The sequence below is a fragment of the Leptonychotes weddellii genome, chromosome 8 (assembly GCF_054177405.1).
Source record: "Leptonychotes weddellii isolate Sample4059 chromosome 8, ASM5417740v2, whole genome shotgun sequence".
Classification (NCBI taxonomy): domain Eukaryota; kingdom Metazoa; phylum Chordata; class Mammalia; order Carnivora; family Phocidae; genus Leptonychotes; species Leptonychotes weddellii.
The window spans coordinates 39,507,036-39,525,422 of NC_138376.1; the positions used below are offsets into that span (position 1 = coordinate 39,507,036).

The following is an 18,387-nucleotide window of genomic DNA, read 5'->3' on the forward strand; positions in this document are numbered from 1 at the left end:
TATATAAAGTAGATCTCAAAAAAAAAAAGAGGAAATTGACAGAAACAAAAATGGTAATGAAATATACTACATATTATACATATGCATACACACAAAACCTATGAGTTATATATATTTATATAAACAGAACCCTGACTAATACATTAACTTTTCAAATTTTATGTAGTTTCTTTTACAAGAATAATTAGACTTTGTCTTATTTTAACAGCCATATTTACAGTATTATATTTAACTTATTCCAGTGCTTACCTTTAAAATTGACACTTTATTTACCTTTATAGTATTCCTGAATTTTATTTATGAATTTTAAATCTGTTTAAGCTCTTTATCAGAACAATTTTTTGCATTTTTTTCAGTTCTTACTGAACTTTTTTGCTTTTTTGCTTTCACATGTAAACAGCAATTTTAGCAGGGTGTCCAATTCTTTGATTGAAATCCCTAAACATGTGTATATTTTTCACCACTAAACATATATATATTTTTCCCTCAACATGTATATATTTTACACCACTATCTTCCTATACTTAATGGTGTAGAGAATTCCAAGGTTAAGAAGCTTTATGTTCCCTTCCGTTTTTCTTTTATTTTGTTCACCGCTTTTTCTTATACTGTGAGGATATGTAGCAATCATAATTGTTGGCATTGGTCTCTTCAAATTCAGTGCAAGTACTCTCAGGTTTGCTATGTGTATTTTAGGTGGAGTTTTCATTATTCTTTCTGTTGTAATTACTCTGGGCTCTTATTAAAAATGAGCATTGTTTGTATATATGTACTTTGCATTCTCTGTTCTCTATTTCTAATACTTTCTCTTTTATGGATTTTTATCTCCTGACCTTGTTTTCCATCAGTTTGCTCTTCATGGTGCCTGTTCACTTTGAGGCAGTGGCAATTTCATTCTTCACCACCTCCAGTGCATGACTAAATTCTGTTATTGCATTTTAAATTCCAGAAGACTCTTCATATGCTTCATCTACTCCTATTTTATTTCTGTCTCTTCACCAGCCATCATCTCAACTCAGACAATCATGATGTCACTTTACAGTTCATCTATTATGTCATAGAATCCATATTTTTAAAGATTTACTGATAGCAGTAAACACGTATTATCTAACCTTTACTCCTAAATAAACGATAGACTCCTCTGCCTTTGGTTTGTTTTCTTCTTCTACTATTATGTTACAGAGTTTTTTTAAAATCCCTTCTAGTCCCTTCTTTTACCATTTATTCATCCTTGAGTTTTGAGTCTTAATCTAAAATTTAATTTCATGTTGTAACAAAACCTGAATCATCAGCAAACCAAACAAGCAAATACATCCCTAACTTACTCTCCCTAACTTACTCTCATGTCTTACCTCTCATTGCCCGAGGCGATGTCAGCTGCAAGACGGGTCCAGGATTTCTTAGGACAAGCACCATGAAGCTGGACTTTCCCATATATCCCTGAAAGGAAAAGGAGCATCAGTTGGATAAGAAATTTTTGAAGGAATTAGGGCCACCTAAGTAAAACTCACTAGAGAACTTATTGTGCAAGATATGTGATATGGAAACTATATATGAAGATGTCTACCTTATCAAAGAATATTTAAGTTCTCTACTTTCAGCAGGTTGAATACATATTACATGGCTACAGAACGTACTCTCGTTCTCTTAAAAGCTATAGAGAAATCAATGCTACACCACATCTAGTAATCCAAAAGTTGGGAAATAGACGATTCCAATGACTAACTAGTTAAATTCTACCATTAAGTGACTCCAAACCATCTGTAATTCTGTTGGAAGTTAACTGGTTTTGATATTTTATGTTATAGGCTTCACTTTCCAAAAGGCAAGGGTAATTTTATTCCCCGAGGAAAGAGATTTGGTGCTATTAGCTTTGTTTTCAGTGGTTGGACCTCATATTTTTTTGTTATTACAGATATCAAAGGATAGATCTCTAGCTCCTTTGTTTCAAAATATAATTTATTTCAGACTCATAAATTAAAGTCGTACCAGGGACATGCTTGATGCAGTCCAGTTTTATTCCTTCAGGTCTTTCCTCTTACATGTTTTATTGCCATTTAAAATCACATGAAGCACAATTCCTCATATTCCAGTGGTCTCAAAATGTTTTGAGCATGAACCCAAGCAGTAACATAATTATGATTGTGCACCCCTAATGCATGTGTATCTATTTATTTTTAGAAAAACATACATATATATGAATATATGCACATATGTTTGAATAGAGTTCTAATATTTTCTTCCTGAACCCAGATGTATTGTCTGCATACTCCTGGATTACTGCACACCATGTTTTGCAAATCACTAATCTTGAAATCTAAAGATTTCACAATTTTTTGCAGAAAACATATGAATAGAAGAACCAAACACCACCCATAAGGTACAAATACTATGCCTTGGGTTTTAATTCAATGTGAACAAAAAATAAGTCTCAATCAATTAGAACCTAACCAACTGTTTATGTCACTACCTATATTTTTTCCATACTCTAATTCAGAAAAAAGTCATAAAACTTAAAACAGGATTAATGGAAATGTAAGAAATATTCTCACTTTCAGGACATGTCCTGGAATAATCAATCTTTCATAATAATAGTCATACATATATGACTATATACATATATATATATTTCATATGATATCATCATCATCATTATCATCTTTAAAAAAATTCCATCTTCTTTACTATTGGCTAAGTAACCTAGGAAGGGGAGGTATGTGAAGTAATTTAGAGAAATTTCCAACAACAAAGATTTTAGCATAAACCAGTTAGTTTCCTTAAATTTGAGTTATGCAGAAAATTCGATTGACCAGACAAGTAGATTTCTTGATCATTTTCAATCATCAAAGATCTACTGTAAAATTACACCATTTAGTTATTTCCAGATTATAATAAAGAAATTAAGATCTGTCATTTACTTATAATGTCACAAAACTTTAAGCATGCAGTGAAATAAATATATCATTCTTTATTCAATTTAATATCGAGAAAATTTTAAAAACACTAGCTTCGCCATATGGTTGGAGTCGAGGATTAAGACAGGCATCCTTGTATACTCCTAAAACAAAGTTTAATCCAACGGGGTGCTGCAAAAAACAGAGTGGACACCACAGGCAAAAATAAATTGAATGTTCCTATTATCCATTTAGTTTGTCAACTTGAAAAAAGTAAAAATATTCTTGAACCTCATATTCTTAAAAAGATAAAAGCATGGATGAAAAGTCCTTTGGAAACATAAAGCCCTGTCAAAGTACAGTACTATCTGGCAATGGCTAAACATTAAGAAACTAGGTATCAAACTTCACACCATCTTAACATGATTGCTTCCATTTTACTGGGTTGCTGAGATCTTAGAAAATTAGTAATGCCATTGAAAGAAAGTGATAAAATGCTAGAATAAACAGCCTTTTTTACCTATCCCTTAAAATGGAGTTCGTGTGGCTCTCACATCCTGGTTGGTGCAAGGCTGGTCCCAGTTTCTGTGCTCCTACACAGGTCAATTTTAAAAGAGAATCTGGCGCTGTGACAGTATCAAGTGAAGAAACTGTCAACAGCAAATGTTTCTTAGTAATCTATAGATCTATCAATTAAAAAATATCTCAACAACCAAATAGTATTTACAGTTGGTAACAGACTCTTAGTCCAGGCTTCGGTGTCTGACCAATCTGGATATAAATCGAAGCTCTGACACTATAAAGCTGTGTGGCCTTCTGCATATCGTTCATCATCTCTAAGTCTTATTTTTGACAACTGTGAAATGGACACTGTTACAGGAGACCTGGTAAGTGAAATAATAAATATAAATTATCTAGAAGAGTGCCTGGAATTTAGTAGATGTTCTATGGATGGTACTTCTATATCAGAAACACACACATTTCATTTCATTTTTAATAAAAAACTGTATTATACTCTTACCAATTGTTCCTGGATCAATACGAATTCCATTGAAACGGTCACAGAAAACTCCCTCTGAGGCTCTAAGGAGAATCAGAAGCTTTTGTTCTTTTTCTAAGGGATTTTCCAAAGTACCTGTTTACAAAGTATATTGTTTAAGTTAATTTGAAATTAAAAGAGAGAGGAGGAAATCGTGATGTAATTTAGAGAATGCAAAGTAGATGCTATCAGGTAGGCTATATGGACAAGAGCCAATGGTCACATAGATAAAATAAGAAACAAGAAAAAAACAGGATGCAGTAAACTTCTCAGAGGATGACTGGATTACTGCTCAGCAAATATTCACCGTTCTTTCTCCATTAGGAGGGCATACTTTCCTGACTTATTAAAATGTAGCCTGGTCATGTGACTTGTTTTGGCCAACGAAATTTGGGTAGAAGTGATAGTAATACCAGTTCTGAGTTGATGCTTTCAAATACTTTGCCAGTTTCACCAGATCATTTGCAATTATGTTCTGTGTTATGAAAGGAGAATTCTTTAAATAACACCTAGTTCCTGAATGAAGAGACATACACAGCACACCTGAACAGTACACGTAAGCTGGAACTGACGCTAGCATAAATATTTGTGGTTGTAAACCACTGAGATTTGGGGGGGTATATGTTACACACTATTACAGCAAAACCTGACTGATACACTGTCTGTGGCTGGATCTCCAAATTGCTTTACATGCATTTTTGCATTTAATCCTCACAGCAACCTGAGAAGTAAGCATGATTCTTATCTCAGTTTTAAATATCCATATATAACAAAGCTTAGAGGTTAAGGGACTTGTCCAAATTTATCCAACTAGTATGTAAGAGTCTGAATTTGAACAATGGTGAATTTGGACAATTTATGCCAAGCGATTTATTAAACAAGTACTAGGTTCTTTTCTAAGCCTAAATTATTTTAGCAGCATAAGGAGATAATCCGTTCAGGCTACGAAGGTCAGCATTGCTTTTGACTTCTGACTTCGTTCCATTGATGCAAACAGAGGAGTTTGGTCACTTTTACAGCATGCAAATTGTCTGGGGAATTCTGCTGGAAGAGGGTTCATATCGACCTAACAAAGGGGTTATTTTCTGCAGAACACACATCTTAAGATACAGAAAGTATTACAAAGACTTTGTTTTTCAAGAAGCCACTAGTGTGAAGATAGTCCCCAAACTATACACTGGATCAAACAGGTTGACAAAGAACATTTGTTAGCAAATGAGACTTTCCAGTTTAGAAATTCCTGAAAACATAACCAAAACTGAGGTTGCCAAATACAGTATGAAGTCACTGGTAAACTCAAAATTGCCTGGCTGTCATTTTGGTTAAGTGGTCTTTCAGGGGGCATAAAATCATTCTCCTCAGCCAGCATTCCATATATATACCTGGTCAGCCAAAAGGTTCCCATGTGAGTTGTGAGTTTACAGCTTGCTACATCTTTATAGTCTAGCCTTCGCAGCCATTAGTCCATGAGGCCCTGTTGGAAGTAAGCCTCCCAGAGGTAAGAAAATCTGCCTGGAGCCATACAGCAGGCCAGTGGGCAAGGATCAACCCCCACAGCCTGTGTATTCCCAATGAATTGCTAAAGTCTGCTGTTACTCCACATAGCAATGCCAATCCTCAGCTGAGTGACTAATGTATCCTCTCGGCCCAAACAAAGATGTGCTAGAGCAGAAAGAAGGAAAGCTGGGGAGGAGGAGAACGTTAAGAAAAAATGTGTGTGGTGTAGCTCTTATCTGGCAGCTTTAAGTCTGTCCAGTAAGCCGTTTTCCAACTGTGATTTCATTTATTTCATGGAGGGTAGTTTAGATTCTTGGGGGGCTGGGGGGAAATGGCCTAGCACTAAACAGATACCAGAGAGAAAAAAGTAGGACAGTTTTTGCCCTAAAGAAATGTATGCAGAGTCCCACAAAGAGAGTTCACCGTGCCTCTAAAATCAGAGATTAAATCAATTATACAACCCCAAACTGTAGCACATGTGAGCTTTTGCAGAAAGTCTGGGCAAAATTAGTCTCTGCCCTGATAGTTTAGTATCTGAAATTGACCAGAGTTTGATTTTTTTTTTTTTTTTTTTTGTGATGTGGGGGAAGGGGACGATAGAGGATAGGGACTGGGTAGAAAGAAGACAAGAATGACCTAAGAGGAAAAAAAATTATGCTATTTTCACATTAAAATGCAGCACCTCTTGAATTTGTAAAAGCTGGTGAATGGGAAGCCCTAAAGGCCAGGCTCTTCTTTTATTCTCAAATCTAGCAATCAAAGAGAGGTGAGGGCTCCCACCAGCTTGGGCTTTGTCCCTAAATGACAGTGGCCACCTCTGAGAGAAAGCTCTCAAGATAATGCAGTTCCTCTCTGGGTTTCCTTTTCCCAGCTTCTTCAAGCTCCTCTGAACTGTAGCAAAAGGCATTTTTCAACCTGGATGAATTTAGATACCCGTGCTGGAGGGAAATCATTATTGCTGCAGACATGCTGGGTGTTTTTGCATACATGAACTCATTTCCTTCAGTTCTTCCAACCCTCTGATGGATTATTGTTGAGTTCTCAAGAGGGAACTGAGACAAAGAGAGGTTAGGTAACTTGTCAGAAATTACACAGCTAATAATGGTGAGCCTCGGCTTAGACTTAATAGGTACCATCCTAGGACATGTGGACATAGGAGAATAGGAAAAAAGTAAAGAGAGGTTGCCATTACTTAGTGTGATGGTGGGCAACAGAGGGGAAACAGAATATGTTCCAGATGCTAAAATCACCTGGGGAGATGGAAGAAAATAAGTTCTGGTATACAAAAGATAGCTGTTATAATGATTTGAGGAATACGGTACAAATGGATTCCATGAACTTCAAAGGTAAGAGAAAGGGAAAAGAACCTTATATTATTTTATTAACTAAAGCTCTTTGATGGAATCAAGTATAAACCTAGTTTACACTTAAGCCCACTCTCTCTACATGAGTCCCCACACCTTGTAACTAAGCCAACACACACTGACTTACTTACCAGTCCCCTCCACGCTCTCCCCTCTGCACATGAGAGTCCCTGGGCTTTAATATCCCCACCGTTGTCCTGTCTAATTCCTAATGATCCCTCAAAGCTTGGCTCCACTGTAATTTATTTCTAACAGCCTTCTATGATTTTGAATTAGATGCCCTCCTTCGTGCATAAAAATGTCCATACCCGGGGCGCCTGGATGGCTCAGTCATTAAACATCTCGGCTCAGGTCATGATCCCAGGGTCCTGGATTGGAGCCCTGCTTTGGGCTCCTTGCTCAGCGGGGAGTCTGCTTCTCCCACTCCCACTCCCCCTGCTTGTGTTCCCTCTCTTGCTGTGTCTCTATCTGTCAGATAAATAAATAAAATCTTTAAAAATAAAAAAATGTCCACACCCCTTGTTGCAGTAATTCTCCCCCAAGGAGCTTGTCCTGAAGAAATAGTATGGAATATGGACAAAGATGAATGCCCCTAGTTCTTCACTACAGTTTTATCTATTTATAGTAGCAAGCAATTGAAAATACTTTGAAATAACAAATGACTGGAAACCACTTTGTCCATTTAGATCCCTTCCTTCCCACCCCCCCGCCCCAGTTTCCTTGACATGCTCAAAAGCTGAGTCACAAGCCCAAAGCCAGCTCTGATGCCACCTCTTTTGGGATCTTTCCTTGTCAGCTAAGACTGGGTTAAGTGACCCCCTATGGGCTGTCAGCATACCATGGCTTATCTCAGTACTTCTAAACTGTGCCCAAAGTGCCTTCTCCCTGATGGTCTCCTTCTCTTTACAGTGAATTAATCGAGAGACAAGACTGTACTGCCAACAGAGTTCATCTATATTTTACCACAGAATTAGTGAACCAGTTATTTTTACCAATCTTCTTGCTTGCAGAAAACAATTAGAAATAAAGAGGAATACTCCAAAGTAAAAAAGACCCATTTCACCAATATTAGAATAATCTTAAGCATCTATGTGCCTAGCATCATAGCTGCAAAATAAGTAAAGCAAAAATTGACAGAATTACAAAGAAAATAGATATATTTATAACAGTGGAAAATCAAACATAACTCACAGAATAAACAAAAAGCAGTGAGCATATAGCAGTTTTGAATAATATGATTGCCAAATCTAACAATAGAGATGAAAAACTGAACTCATGAAGAACACGTATCATTTTCAGACATGCACAAGAGAGTCACAAATATTGATCCTATAGTGACCGTAAAGTAAGTTTAACAAATTTAAAAGGATTGGAATCATATAGCATGTGCTTGCTGACCACAGTTCAATCAAAATATACAATTCATATTGAGAAAGGCTTATAAAATGATCTATATTGAAATAAAGATTTTCCAATTATCCAGAGATACCATTAAGAGAGTGAAGAAACAAGCCAGAGAGTGGGCAAAGACATTTGCAATAATATAACCAACAAAAGGTATGTTCTACAATATATAAATGACTTCAATAAATCAATATAAAACAGATAATACATCATTTAAAAAAGGGCAAGAGAACATCTACTTCACAAAACAAGATATCAAATAGACAATAAAAAAATTTGAAAGTGCTCAATCGCATTAGAAATGAGAGAAATGCAAAGTAAACAATAATGAGATTTCACTACATACCTGCTAGAATGGACTTCTGTTTAATTTAGCTGGGTACTTTTTTATTTCATAAACTTTTCTGTATATGCATATCATATTTCATAATTAGTAAAACTTTATTTATTATTATGTTTCAAGGACATTCATCAATAAGTATTTGTTGATCAAGAGAATGGAAACTGACCAAAATTATATTTGTTTTACTGCTTCTCCATGCCATTAATATTTTTCAGCTTTATTGAGATATAATTGATATGCAAAAAAAGTATATATTTAATGTATACTGATTAAATTTTGACATCTTTTTTTCAGTTTCTTTTCATTAAATCCAAAGCAACAAATTGTGTTTCTAAATAATTTGTATTTCTGTCCAAGTAAACCTTGAAATTCCATGAAATATCGTGACTGCACATGAAAGATAGGTTAAGAAATTACCCCCCAAAATCAATTTTGCATATTTTCTTTTGTCCTCTGAAATAGGTTATATGGTGATGACTTTAGAAGTTGAGCTTCTAACTGGAGCATAACTATTTTTCTCTTGTCCTGCTATAGCTATTTTCTTCAGAGCAGAGCCTCTAGAACATTTTTTTTTTTTAAAGATTTTATTTATTTTTTTGACAGAGGGAGAGACAGCGAGAGAGGGAACACAAGCAGGGGGAGTGGGAGAGGGAGAAGCAGGCTTCCCAGGGACCCCGATGTGGGGCTCAATCCCAGGACCCCAATGCAGGGCTCGATCCCAGGACCCTGGGATCATGACCCAAGCTGAAGGCAGATGCTTAACACCTCTAGAACATTCTTACTATCAGACCCAAACTGACAAATGGTGCTAAACCAATTAAATTGTGAAGCAGATTTTATTATGAATTAGCTTATAATTCCTAGTGTCCATTTGACCCACCTATTCCTAAAACACTCCTCTCCTATAGAATCAAACCTGGATAAAAAAAAAAGAAAATGCAGGAGAGAGGGACTCTCAGTCCAATGAAATAATGATTGGTCATAAGAGTAACCAGTAGGCACAATCAAATGATAATCTCTAACCCCCCTGAGAGTGATTTTATTAGGCTGACAAATTTTTATCATGATGAGGCCTATCATTTTGTCCAACAATTGATAGAATATTAAGATAAAAGTCAATACATAATTTACTCATTCACATACTGGCAAAATGTATAAAAATCCTTAAACCTTTATAAACAAGGGTGAGCTTATTCACTTCTGTAAACCTTGGTTTCTGCAACTAGAAAATAGGCACGATAATAGCATATGTTTATTGAGAGTTTAAAGATGTACTGCATGTTAATGATACATTGGTCCAGTGTCTACATATAATATAAAATGTTTTAAGTGCTTTTAAAAATGTTGGCTCTTAGTAGTAATAATAGTAAAAAAATAGTAGTAGTAACAATGGAGAAATGACACATTTTAAAATTAACATTTAAATTTAGAAATTAAGAAAAAGAAGGCAAGCCCTTCCCAACTAGTAATGTTCTGTTTCTACAGTGCTAGAAACTAGACATTTCAATGGTAAAAATATTAGGTGATTACTTATTTGAATGTCCAGCCCAAGGAACTGCAGAAAATACAATTAAATTTATCTTAAACTCAAACGCTCTGGTAAGAGGTTGCTAAACAAGGAAACAAATTACTCATTCATTCATTTAATCACCTGTTTACTTAAAATAATTTAGTTTTTCCATGCAAAAATAATTAAATAATACTTAACAGTTATTTTATTTATCATATAATTCACTATTTAAATCATTTAAAAATAATAAATTTCTAAGGAATCTTATGTTATTGTAACAGAAGTTCAAAAATCCAAAATATAGTTTGGGGAACACCGACTTACAAAATATTAAAATATTAAAGGAAGGATGTTACTGTTTAGTAGAAACTGATAGCCTGACAAAACAGAAGAATCATTTCTTGTGTTAGTGTTTTGCTTTAAAATACATATATATTTAAGTATAAAGTGATGTTTATCTGTCAGAGAACTAATATCCATCTGCAAATAAAGAGATATTTCGGTGCTTAATTTCATTTTGAGATACGTATTAAACACTGGCTGCCAGTTTGCTTCGAGACTCACAGAAATGGAGTTTAGTGTTTTCCTGAACCTGTGAAGAATAAAGCTTTTATGCTTTTGTCTTAGAGTTAAATAACTACAATAATTAAAAGTAACATCCCTTTTGTGTCACTTTTTTATTTCATCAGCTAACATGTAGTTTAATTAGAGAACTGTCAGTGTAAACAGAAACTGATTTGTTGACTGATGATTCATATCAGCTAATTTATAAATGATCTATTTTGCAGGCATCTAGGTATACTTATAGTCACATTAAATGTGTGATTATTTGTATTATTTTCTAATCATAGTTAAACCTGAAAGAGGATATATATATATATATTTTTTAACTTAATATGTTATTTTTAAACATCACTACAAGATTCTCTCTGGCTACTCAATGAGTCTAACTACTGGGTATTGTGGCTTTAGGCTAGAAGATATGTATTAATCTACACTTTTCTCTGGTTTGTCTCCTTTTTATTACTTAATCATCCAATGAGCCTTACAGAACTGTCAGTTTGGAAAGCAATAAACTGTGTATGGATTTTTCTTCTTTAGGATTGAGAAAGTCCCAGTCATGGAAGCAATGAAAGAAACTTCCATACACCTAGTACTTCATTTCCTGACAATCAAAGTCATGTGCTAATGATGACCTTAGGCTCCTGGCTACAAATGTGAGACAGGGCTGACAAATACCCATCACTAGCTCTGCAAAACAATATGTGACAAGTTTTAAGATAAAAACCCAGTTCTTAGCATAATTACTGAGCAACTAGTCAGCATGTCATGTGACCTGGTTGTGACAGGCCAAAGACACAATGAACTGCCTTGTCCTCAGGGAAGTTGATGTGGGGGGCATGTCCTTGCTTACTTAGTGATCAAGGAGGGTTCTATTAACTTTTAAAGACACTAATTATTACTGGTAATCCCTCTCTGAAAGCCACCTACAAACTATCAGAAGAGCATCGTCCATTTGCAATTTTAGAACCATGAGATTAAAATACTCTTTCCTGGGATACCTGGGTGGCTCAGTTGGTTAAGCATCTGACTCTTGATTTCAGCTCAGGTCACGATCTCAGGGTCATGAGATTGAGCCCCATGTTGGCCTCTGTGCTGGGCATGAAGCCTGCTTAAAATTCTCTCTCTGCCCCTTCACACCCTCACACTCTTTCTCTTTAAATCAATCAATCAATCAATCTCTCTATTGAGTTGAACATTTGAATGAATAACATGTTAACCTCATTGATATCTAAAATAACAAAGAACACATTTTAAGGCATACAAATGATGTCTCCTCTAAGAAGAGACACTGGTGAAAATGATGACTTCAGATAGCTGCTCATGGTCAAAGAAATGCAAAATTTAAAACAATCAACAAACCAATGTTTATTAAACAGGCTTTGAGTTGGGGATTTTTATGAGTTTTCTTCTCTTAGACTAAAAATTGAAAATACTTTGGATTTGTAGAATATCACCAACTTTTCCAATGTGTTTCACCACTGTTTTATTCCTTTCATACCGGGGTGGGGGGTGGGAAGCATTGCAGTCATTTACACATTAACACTATAATTCCTTCCTTACAGATGTAGACATTTAAGTCTAGGGACAATGAAAATGTTACAAGAAAAAGGCACTGAGCTGAAAGAAAGACTTAGGCTCATTTGTGTCTTTAATACTTTAGCAAGTGACACTACATTGCTTAAAATCCAGCCTTCTTCATGAAACTCATGTCTACTGCTCAGCAGTCTCCAGCTACTATTTTGCCGTTCTGCTTTACATCTACATAAAGCACATTCCTGCTCTATCTTGGCACTTTTGTGCTAGATCTGCCTTCTGTCTGGAAACCTGTAGTCCGAATCTTTGCAAGTCTAGCTTTTTCTTGTGTCTCTGGTCTGAGGTCACAATGACTTTTCAGAAAGGCTTTTACTAACTCCCTAATCTATGGTGTGCAGATCCAACCTGGACTTCACTTCATTTCATTAAACAGGAATCTTATCTGTCTTGCTTACTGCCGAGTACTCAAGTCCCAGGAAGAATTTTTGGCACTCAGCTGGCATTCAATGAAAGAGTAAGAAAGGAAAGGAAGCAGGAAGGGGACAGAGACAGGATAAATCTATAAATAAAACTTTGGACAGTCATCATATCAGAGAAATTATTCTCTCCTTAATATTTACTAATTTGCCACATTTGCTCATCCAAAAGAAAGTTATTCATGAATGCATATAAAGGTTTCATGACATCACTCTTAATGTGGATAACTGTTCATTGTTAAACATGAGATTTAATATGTTCAATTGTACTTAAGATTATATTAAAGCCCAAAAAAATGAAGTTGTTAAAGAATAGATAAATGGCATTGAACTCATTAAAAGTTACTGTCCTTCAAATAATGTGTTGAATTTTTTCTTTGTTCCACATGCAAAATAACATTTTGTATCAAAACTATATTGGACAGCCATTATAAAAAAAAAAAAAAAAAGCCAAAATAAGATGGCTAATTTCCTTTCCTACTTTCTTTGCTCTCTCTGCTATATCTTATATTAATGACCACTCTCTCTTTCTTGTAAATTCCCTCCTGTGTTTCAAGATATTATTTTCTTATCATTTCATTTTCATTCTACCTACATTGCTGTTTCTTTTCTATCCTCCTCCCTGAACTCAGCTTCCTCTACCATCCTTAAAAGGGTGGTGCTCCCCCAAATTTTAGCCACTTACACACTCCATTGAAATCAAATTTTGAGGTGTATGAGTCTATGTATTCAACAAACAACTATAAGGGCTTCCTATGTGCCTGACACTATTCAAGCACTTTAATAAATACTCACTCATTTAATTCTCATGAAACACCATGAAATAAGAACTATTATTATTCCCATTTTGGAGGTAAGGAAACTGAGACAGAGATAGATCCTGTAACTTACCTATGGTCACTCAACTAACAAGTGGTAAAAAGGTAATTCCATCCTGGCACTACCATCAACCCAGATCTCCCAACCTGAAATGTGGGATATATTCTAAACAACTCCTTCCCACCTCACATCAAAATTGCCACTAGGTTCTAGTAATTTTTTATACCCTCAGTATTTCTGTAATTCATTCCTTCTCTTTAATTCCAATGCCTTAGTTCATTCCTTTGCTCTCCCGAAACACTTCAGTAGCTTCTCACATTTCACTGTGTCCCTTCCAATACACCATCCACACCACCAGGAGTGACCTTTTTTTTAAAAAAAAGATTTTATTTATTTATTTGACAGAGAGAGACACAGCGAGAGAGGGAAGGCAAGCAGGGGGAGTGGGAGAGGGAGAGGCAGGCTTCCCGTGGAGCAGGGAGCCTGATGTGGGGCTCGATCCCAGGACCCTAGGATCATGACCTGAGCCGAAGGCAGACGCTTAATGACTGAGCCACCCAGGCGCTCCAGGAGTGATCTTTCTAAGACCAAACTTAATTATGCCACTTCCCTACCTAAAACTATCCAGTGACTACCCACTCACTGCCTTCATGATAAGCTCTAAACTCCTTAACATAATGTATAAGGCCAAGAAGCTTCACCAGCTACCACCAATGTATAAATCCTGCAATTCAGACTATTCCCTACAACTTCCTAAAGGTATAATATATTTCCACAAAGATGTGCCTTTTCACATCTCTTCCTCTATCTTTAAGCTCCCTCCAGGTTGGAAGATGGGACTCTTCCAATTATGTTTTTACTTGTTTGTCTCCACTATTTTACTGAGACATCTCTTGAGAACTAGGGTGGTTGACTAATATTTCTGTACATCCAACTTCTCCCATGGTACTTGGCAAACAATAGGCAATGAGCAAACACATGATGAATGAAAGAATGGACACACAAATGAAATACTCTAAGCTTATCCCAAATGTTTTATCAGATTACTGAGACAATCACTGAACAAAGAATGAAATTGAGTTTGGCATTTGTGATGCAGCTATAACCCTCTAAGCAAAGCTTTGATCTTAAACTTCCCTTCTAATTCTATAGCATTCTATCTTTCTACTCTACTAAAATTCAGTTGATACCTTTTTCCAGCACCAGTTGACTTAAAAGCAGGATGACCAAGAATATAATTCCACAATGCTAGGACTTGGATCAAATGGCATCAGACAGCAGACATACTCTGGCAGTGTTCTCTGCCATTGTCCACATCTATTAAGTCTGTTTACTAACCAGTCTTATTATTTATTTCATGTTGGGATTTCTTTAGGGTGTGGTAGAATTAGACAGATGGGTTGAAAGTTTTCCTTCAGGCATAATACACATAAAATTGGGCAGATGGGTTCCAGTAATCAACCTTTAGGCTTGGAACACATGGACAAAGCAGGGAGAAAAATAATACACCATTGTCTACTAATAGGTAAAAATATAGTGGGGATTGGACAAATTTTAAAATAAGATTTGAAATGAATAAATCAAAACTGAAAAGTTTCTGTGTCACGTCCCTTCAAAGGTATATTTTTTCAGGTAACAAGTTTTTATTATAGTGATAAGTGAACTCAGAAGCCCAAAAAACAACTTATAAATAAAAGACTAATCTTAACAATAGATGTCAACCTGAAATACATTTTTCAGACTCAGTTTTATTAAGTATTTCTATCAGTTAGCTGAATGAGGATTTTATAGACTATTAAATAAATGGGCAAATGAGATTAATCTGGGAAAAAAAGATCAGAATCTAAAAGGATTTCCCCACTGTGGAAAAAATGGATTGAAATGACAAAATAAAGAGATAAGTAAAAAAGTATAACACTTAGATCCCCCTAAAACTCAGGGGAAAATAAAATAATCCTTACACAAGTGTGCAATGTAGAGATATGAACATGCAGAGGCAGCACATATATAAAGAATAGGAATTAGAGTTGACAATATAGTTGCCAGCACCAACAGCATGAAGGGTTGGACAGAGAAGTTAATTTAATGTTTGGCTGTACTAATAAAAGGAGGGTATGTATTAAGGTAGCTGGAAGCTGATTGTGCCGGAAAGCTTCTGTTGACACCTCCATTTCCAAACTTCATCTTTCTTTCCTCTGCTCAGTTCCCCAGCATGCTGCTGACCTGCATGCTCTATATCAACTTCTCCTTTCCTCTGAGCTTGAGTTTAGCCAAATGGTAGAACAAGCAAGAGATAAGGGAAGAAAGAAAGTGAGAGCAAGGTATTTTTTCCCATAGGTCTTTCCCTGTACTGAGTCAGGCCCAGATACACAAAGGGTCATGGCACTGTCTGGCAATAACCTCCATAATTCCAGCAATGACTTCCTTTTCTCACTCCTTTAAAGCAAGGGGTAGTAAGGATGCTCTGCTGATACTAGCCTTATGGAAAGTCCCATGCCATTTGGACTTTTGTGAATATTTCCTTCATTAACATCTCCTCAAATTGTCCAATTCAGTATGGCATCTATTTCCTTCAAGCACCCTGACAGGTAAACTTTCATCAAATACCTATTACATGCCAAGCATGTAGAAAGAGCTGTTATATTTAATGGTTTTAACATTCTTCCAAGGAAGTTTCTCTTTTGCCATATACTTTACTGATGAATAAGTGGATGTGTCCAGAGGTTGATTTGCTTAAGGTCAAACATCAAGTAGGTAACCAAGCTGGATTTGATCCCAAGCCATTTGACTTAGAGCCCATGTTCGTCACTATACTCATTTTACTCTGTTCAGAGTAAGTGAGGGTCCACCCAGGAAAATTTCTTTCCCTCTGGCTTCATACTCTCAGAGGAATTGAAAAAAGTGGTGTTTAAAGGCAATGTTAGAGAGTGTGAGGGATCTCATAACTCTGAGATATGTGAAGTGAGTACAAATTTGTAAAATCTTTCTGAAAAGCAATTTGACAACATGTATCAAAGACCTTAAAACATGCACTTACCTGAACAGAAAAGAAATAGAAAAACAACCATAAAACAAGTACATACCTATCAATAATTACTATGAATGAGAATGGACTAAGTAATGGTCCAATCAAAAGACATGGAGTGATGGAATGGTTAAAAAAGCAAGACCCATTTATATGCTACCTACAAGAGACTCATTTCAGACCTAAAAAGACACATGTGGATTGAAATTGAAGGGATAGGGGTGCCTGAGTGTCTCAGTCATTAAGCGTCTGCCTTCGGCTCAGGTCTTGATCCCAGGGTCCTGGGAACTAGCCCCACATTGGGCTCTCTGCTCAGTGGGAAGCCTGCTTCTCCCTCTCCCACTCCCCCTGCTTGTGTTCCCTCTCTCACTGTGTCTCTCTCTGTCAAATAAGTAAATAAAAAAAAAGAAGAAAGTGAAGGGATAGAAAAATATTTATTGTACAAATGGAGGTGAAAAGAAAGCCAGGGTAGCAAGCAGACAAAATAGACTTTAAAACAAAGACTGTAACAAGACACAAAGAAGGACACTACATAATCATAAAGAGAACAATCCAACAAGAAGATATAACAATTGTAAATATTTATACACCCAACATGGGAGCACCCAAATACATAAAGCACTTATTAACAAATATAAAAGAAGTAATCAATAGTAGTGGAATAATAGTAGGGGAATTTTACACCCCATTTATATCAACGGATAGATCATCCAAACAGAAAATCAACAAGGAAACAGTGGCTTTGAATGACACATTAAGCCAGTTAGATCTAACAGATATATTCAGAACATCCCATTCTAAAACAGCAGAATACACATTCTTTTCAAGTGTACATGGAACATTCTCCAGAATAGATCACACAATAGGCCACAAATCAAGTTTCAACAAGTTCAAAATGAGCAAAGTCATACAATGCATCTTTTCCAACCATAATGCTATGAAACTAGAAATCAACCACAAGAAAAAATCTGGAAAAAGCACAAACACGTGGAAGTTAAATAACATTCTACTACAGAATAAATGGGCCAACTGAGAAATCAAAAAGGAAATTAAAAAAAAAATACATGGAGACAAATGAAAATGAAAGCATAATGGTCCAAAATATTTGTGATGCAGTGAAAGCCAGTCCAGGAGGGAAGTTTATAGCAATACAGGCCTACCTTAAGAAGCAAGAAAAATCTTAAACAACCTAACCTTACACCTAAAAGGAGCTAAAAAGAAGAACAAATGAAATCCCAAACTAGTAGAAGGAAGGAAGTAATAAAGATTAGAGCAGAAGTAAACAAAATAGAAACTAAAAAAACAATAGAACAGATCAGTTAAACCAGGATTTGTTTCTCTGAAAAGATCAACAAATTGATAAGCCTTTAACCAGACTCTTCAAAACAAAACGAGAGAGAGAGTGAAAGAGAGATGACTCAAATAAACAAAATCAGAAATGAAAGAGGAGAAATAACTATCAGAAATACAAAGTATACTAAGAGAATATTATGAAAAGTTATATGCCTACTATATGCCAAAAATTGGACACACTAGAAGAAATGGATCAATTCCTAGAAATATATAACCTCCCAAAACTGAATGAAGAAGAAGTAGAAATTTGAACAGATCAATTATCAGCAATGAAATTGAACCAGTTATCAAAAAAAATCCTTACAAGCAAAAGTCCAGGAGCAGATGGCTTCACAGACAAATACTACCAAACATTTAAAAAAGAGTTAATGTCTATTCTTCTCAAACTATTCCAAAACAATAGAAGACAAAGGAAAGCTTCCAAATTCATTATATGAGGTCAGCATTACCTCGATACAAAATCAGATAAAGGTACTACAGAAAAAGAGACTATAGGTCACTATCTCTGATGAACACTGACGTAAAAATCCTCAACAAAATATTAGCAAACTGAACCCAACAGTACA

At 35.7% G+C, this 18,387-nt stretch overlaps 1 protein-coding gene across 1 annotated transcript in view; it reads right to left on the reverse strand.

Moving 5' to 3' along the window:
• Window positions 1-18,387, reverse strand: part of PKHD1 (PKHD1 ciliary IPT domain containing fibrocystin/polyductin) — a 321,184-nt gene that overhangs the window by 27,505 nt on the left and 275,292 nt on the right. The window contains exons 54-55 of the mRNA XM_081828411.1: window positions 3,916-4,029; window positions 1,353-1,440 (exon numbers count right to left, since the gene is read on the reverse strand). Of these exons, the coding sequence (XP_081684537.1) occupies window positions 1,353-1,440; window positions 3,916-4,029 (202 nt within the window). The remainder of the gene's footprint in view (window positions 1-1,352; window positions 1,441-3,915; window positions 4,030-18,387) is intronic.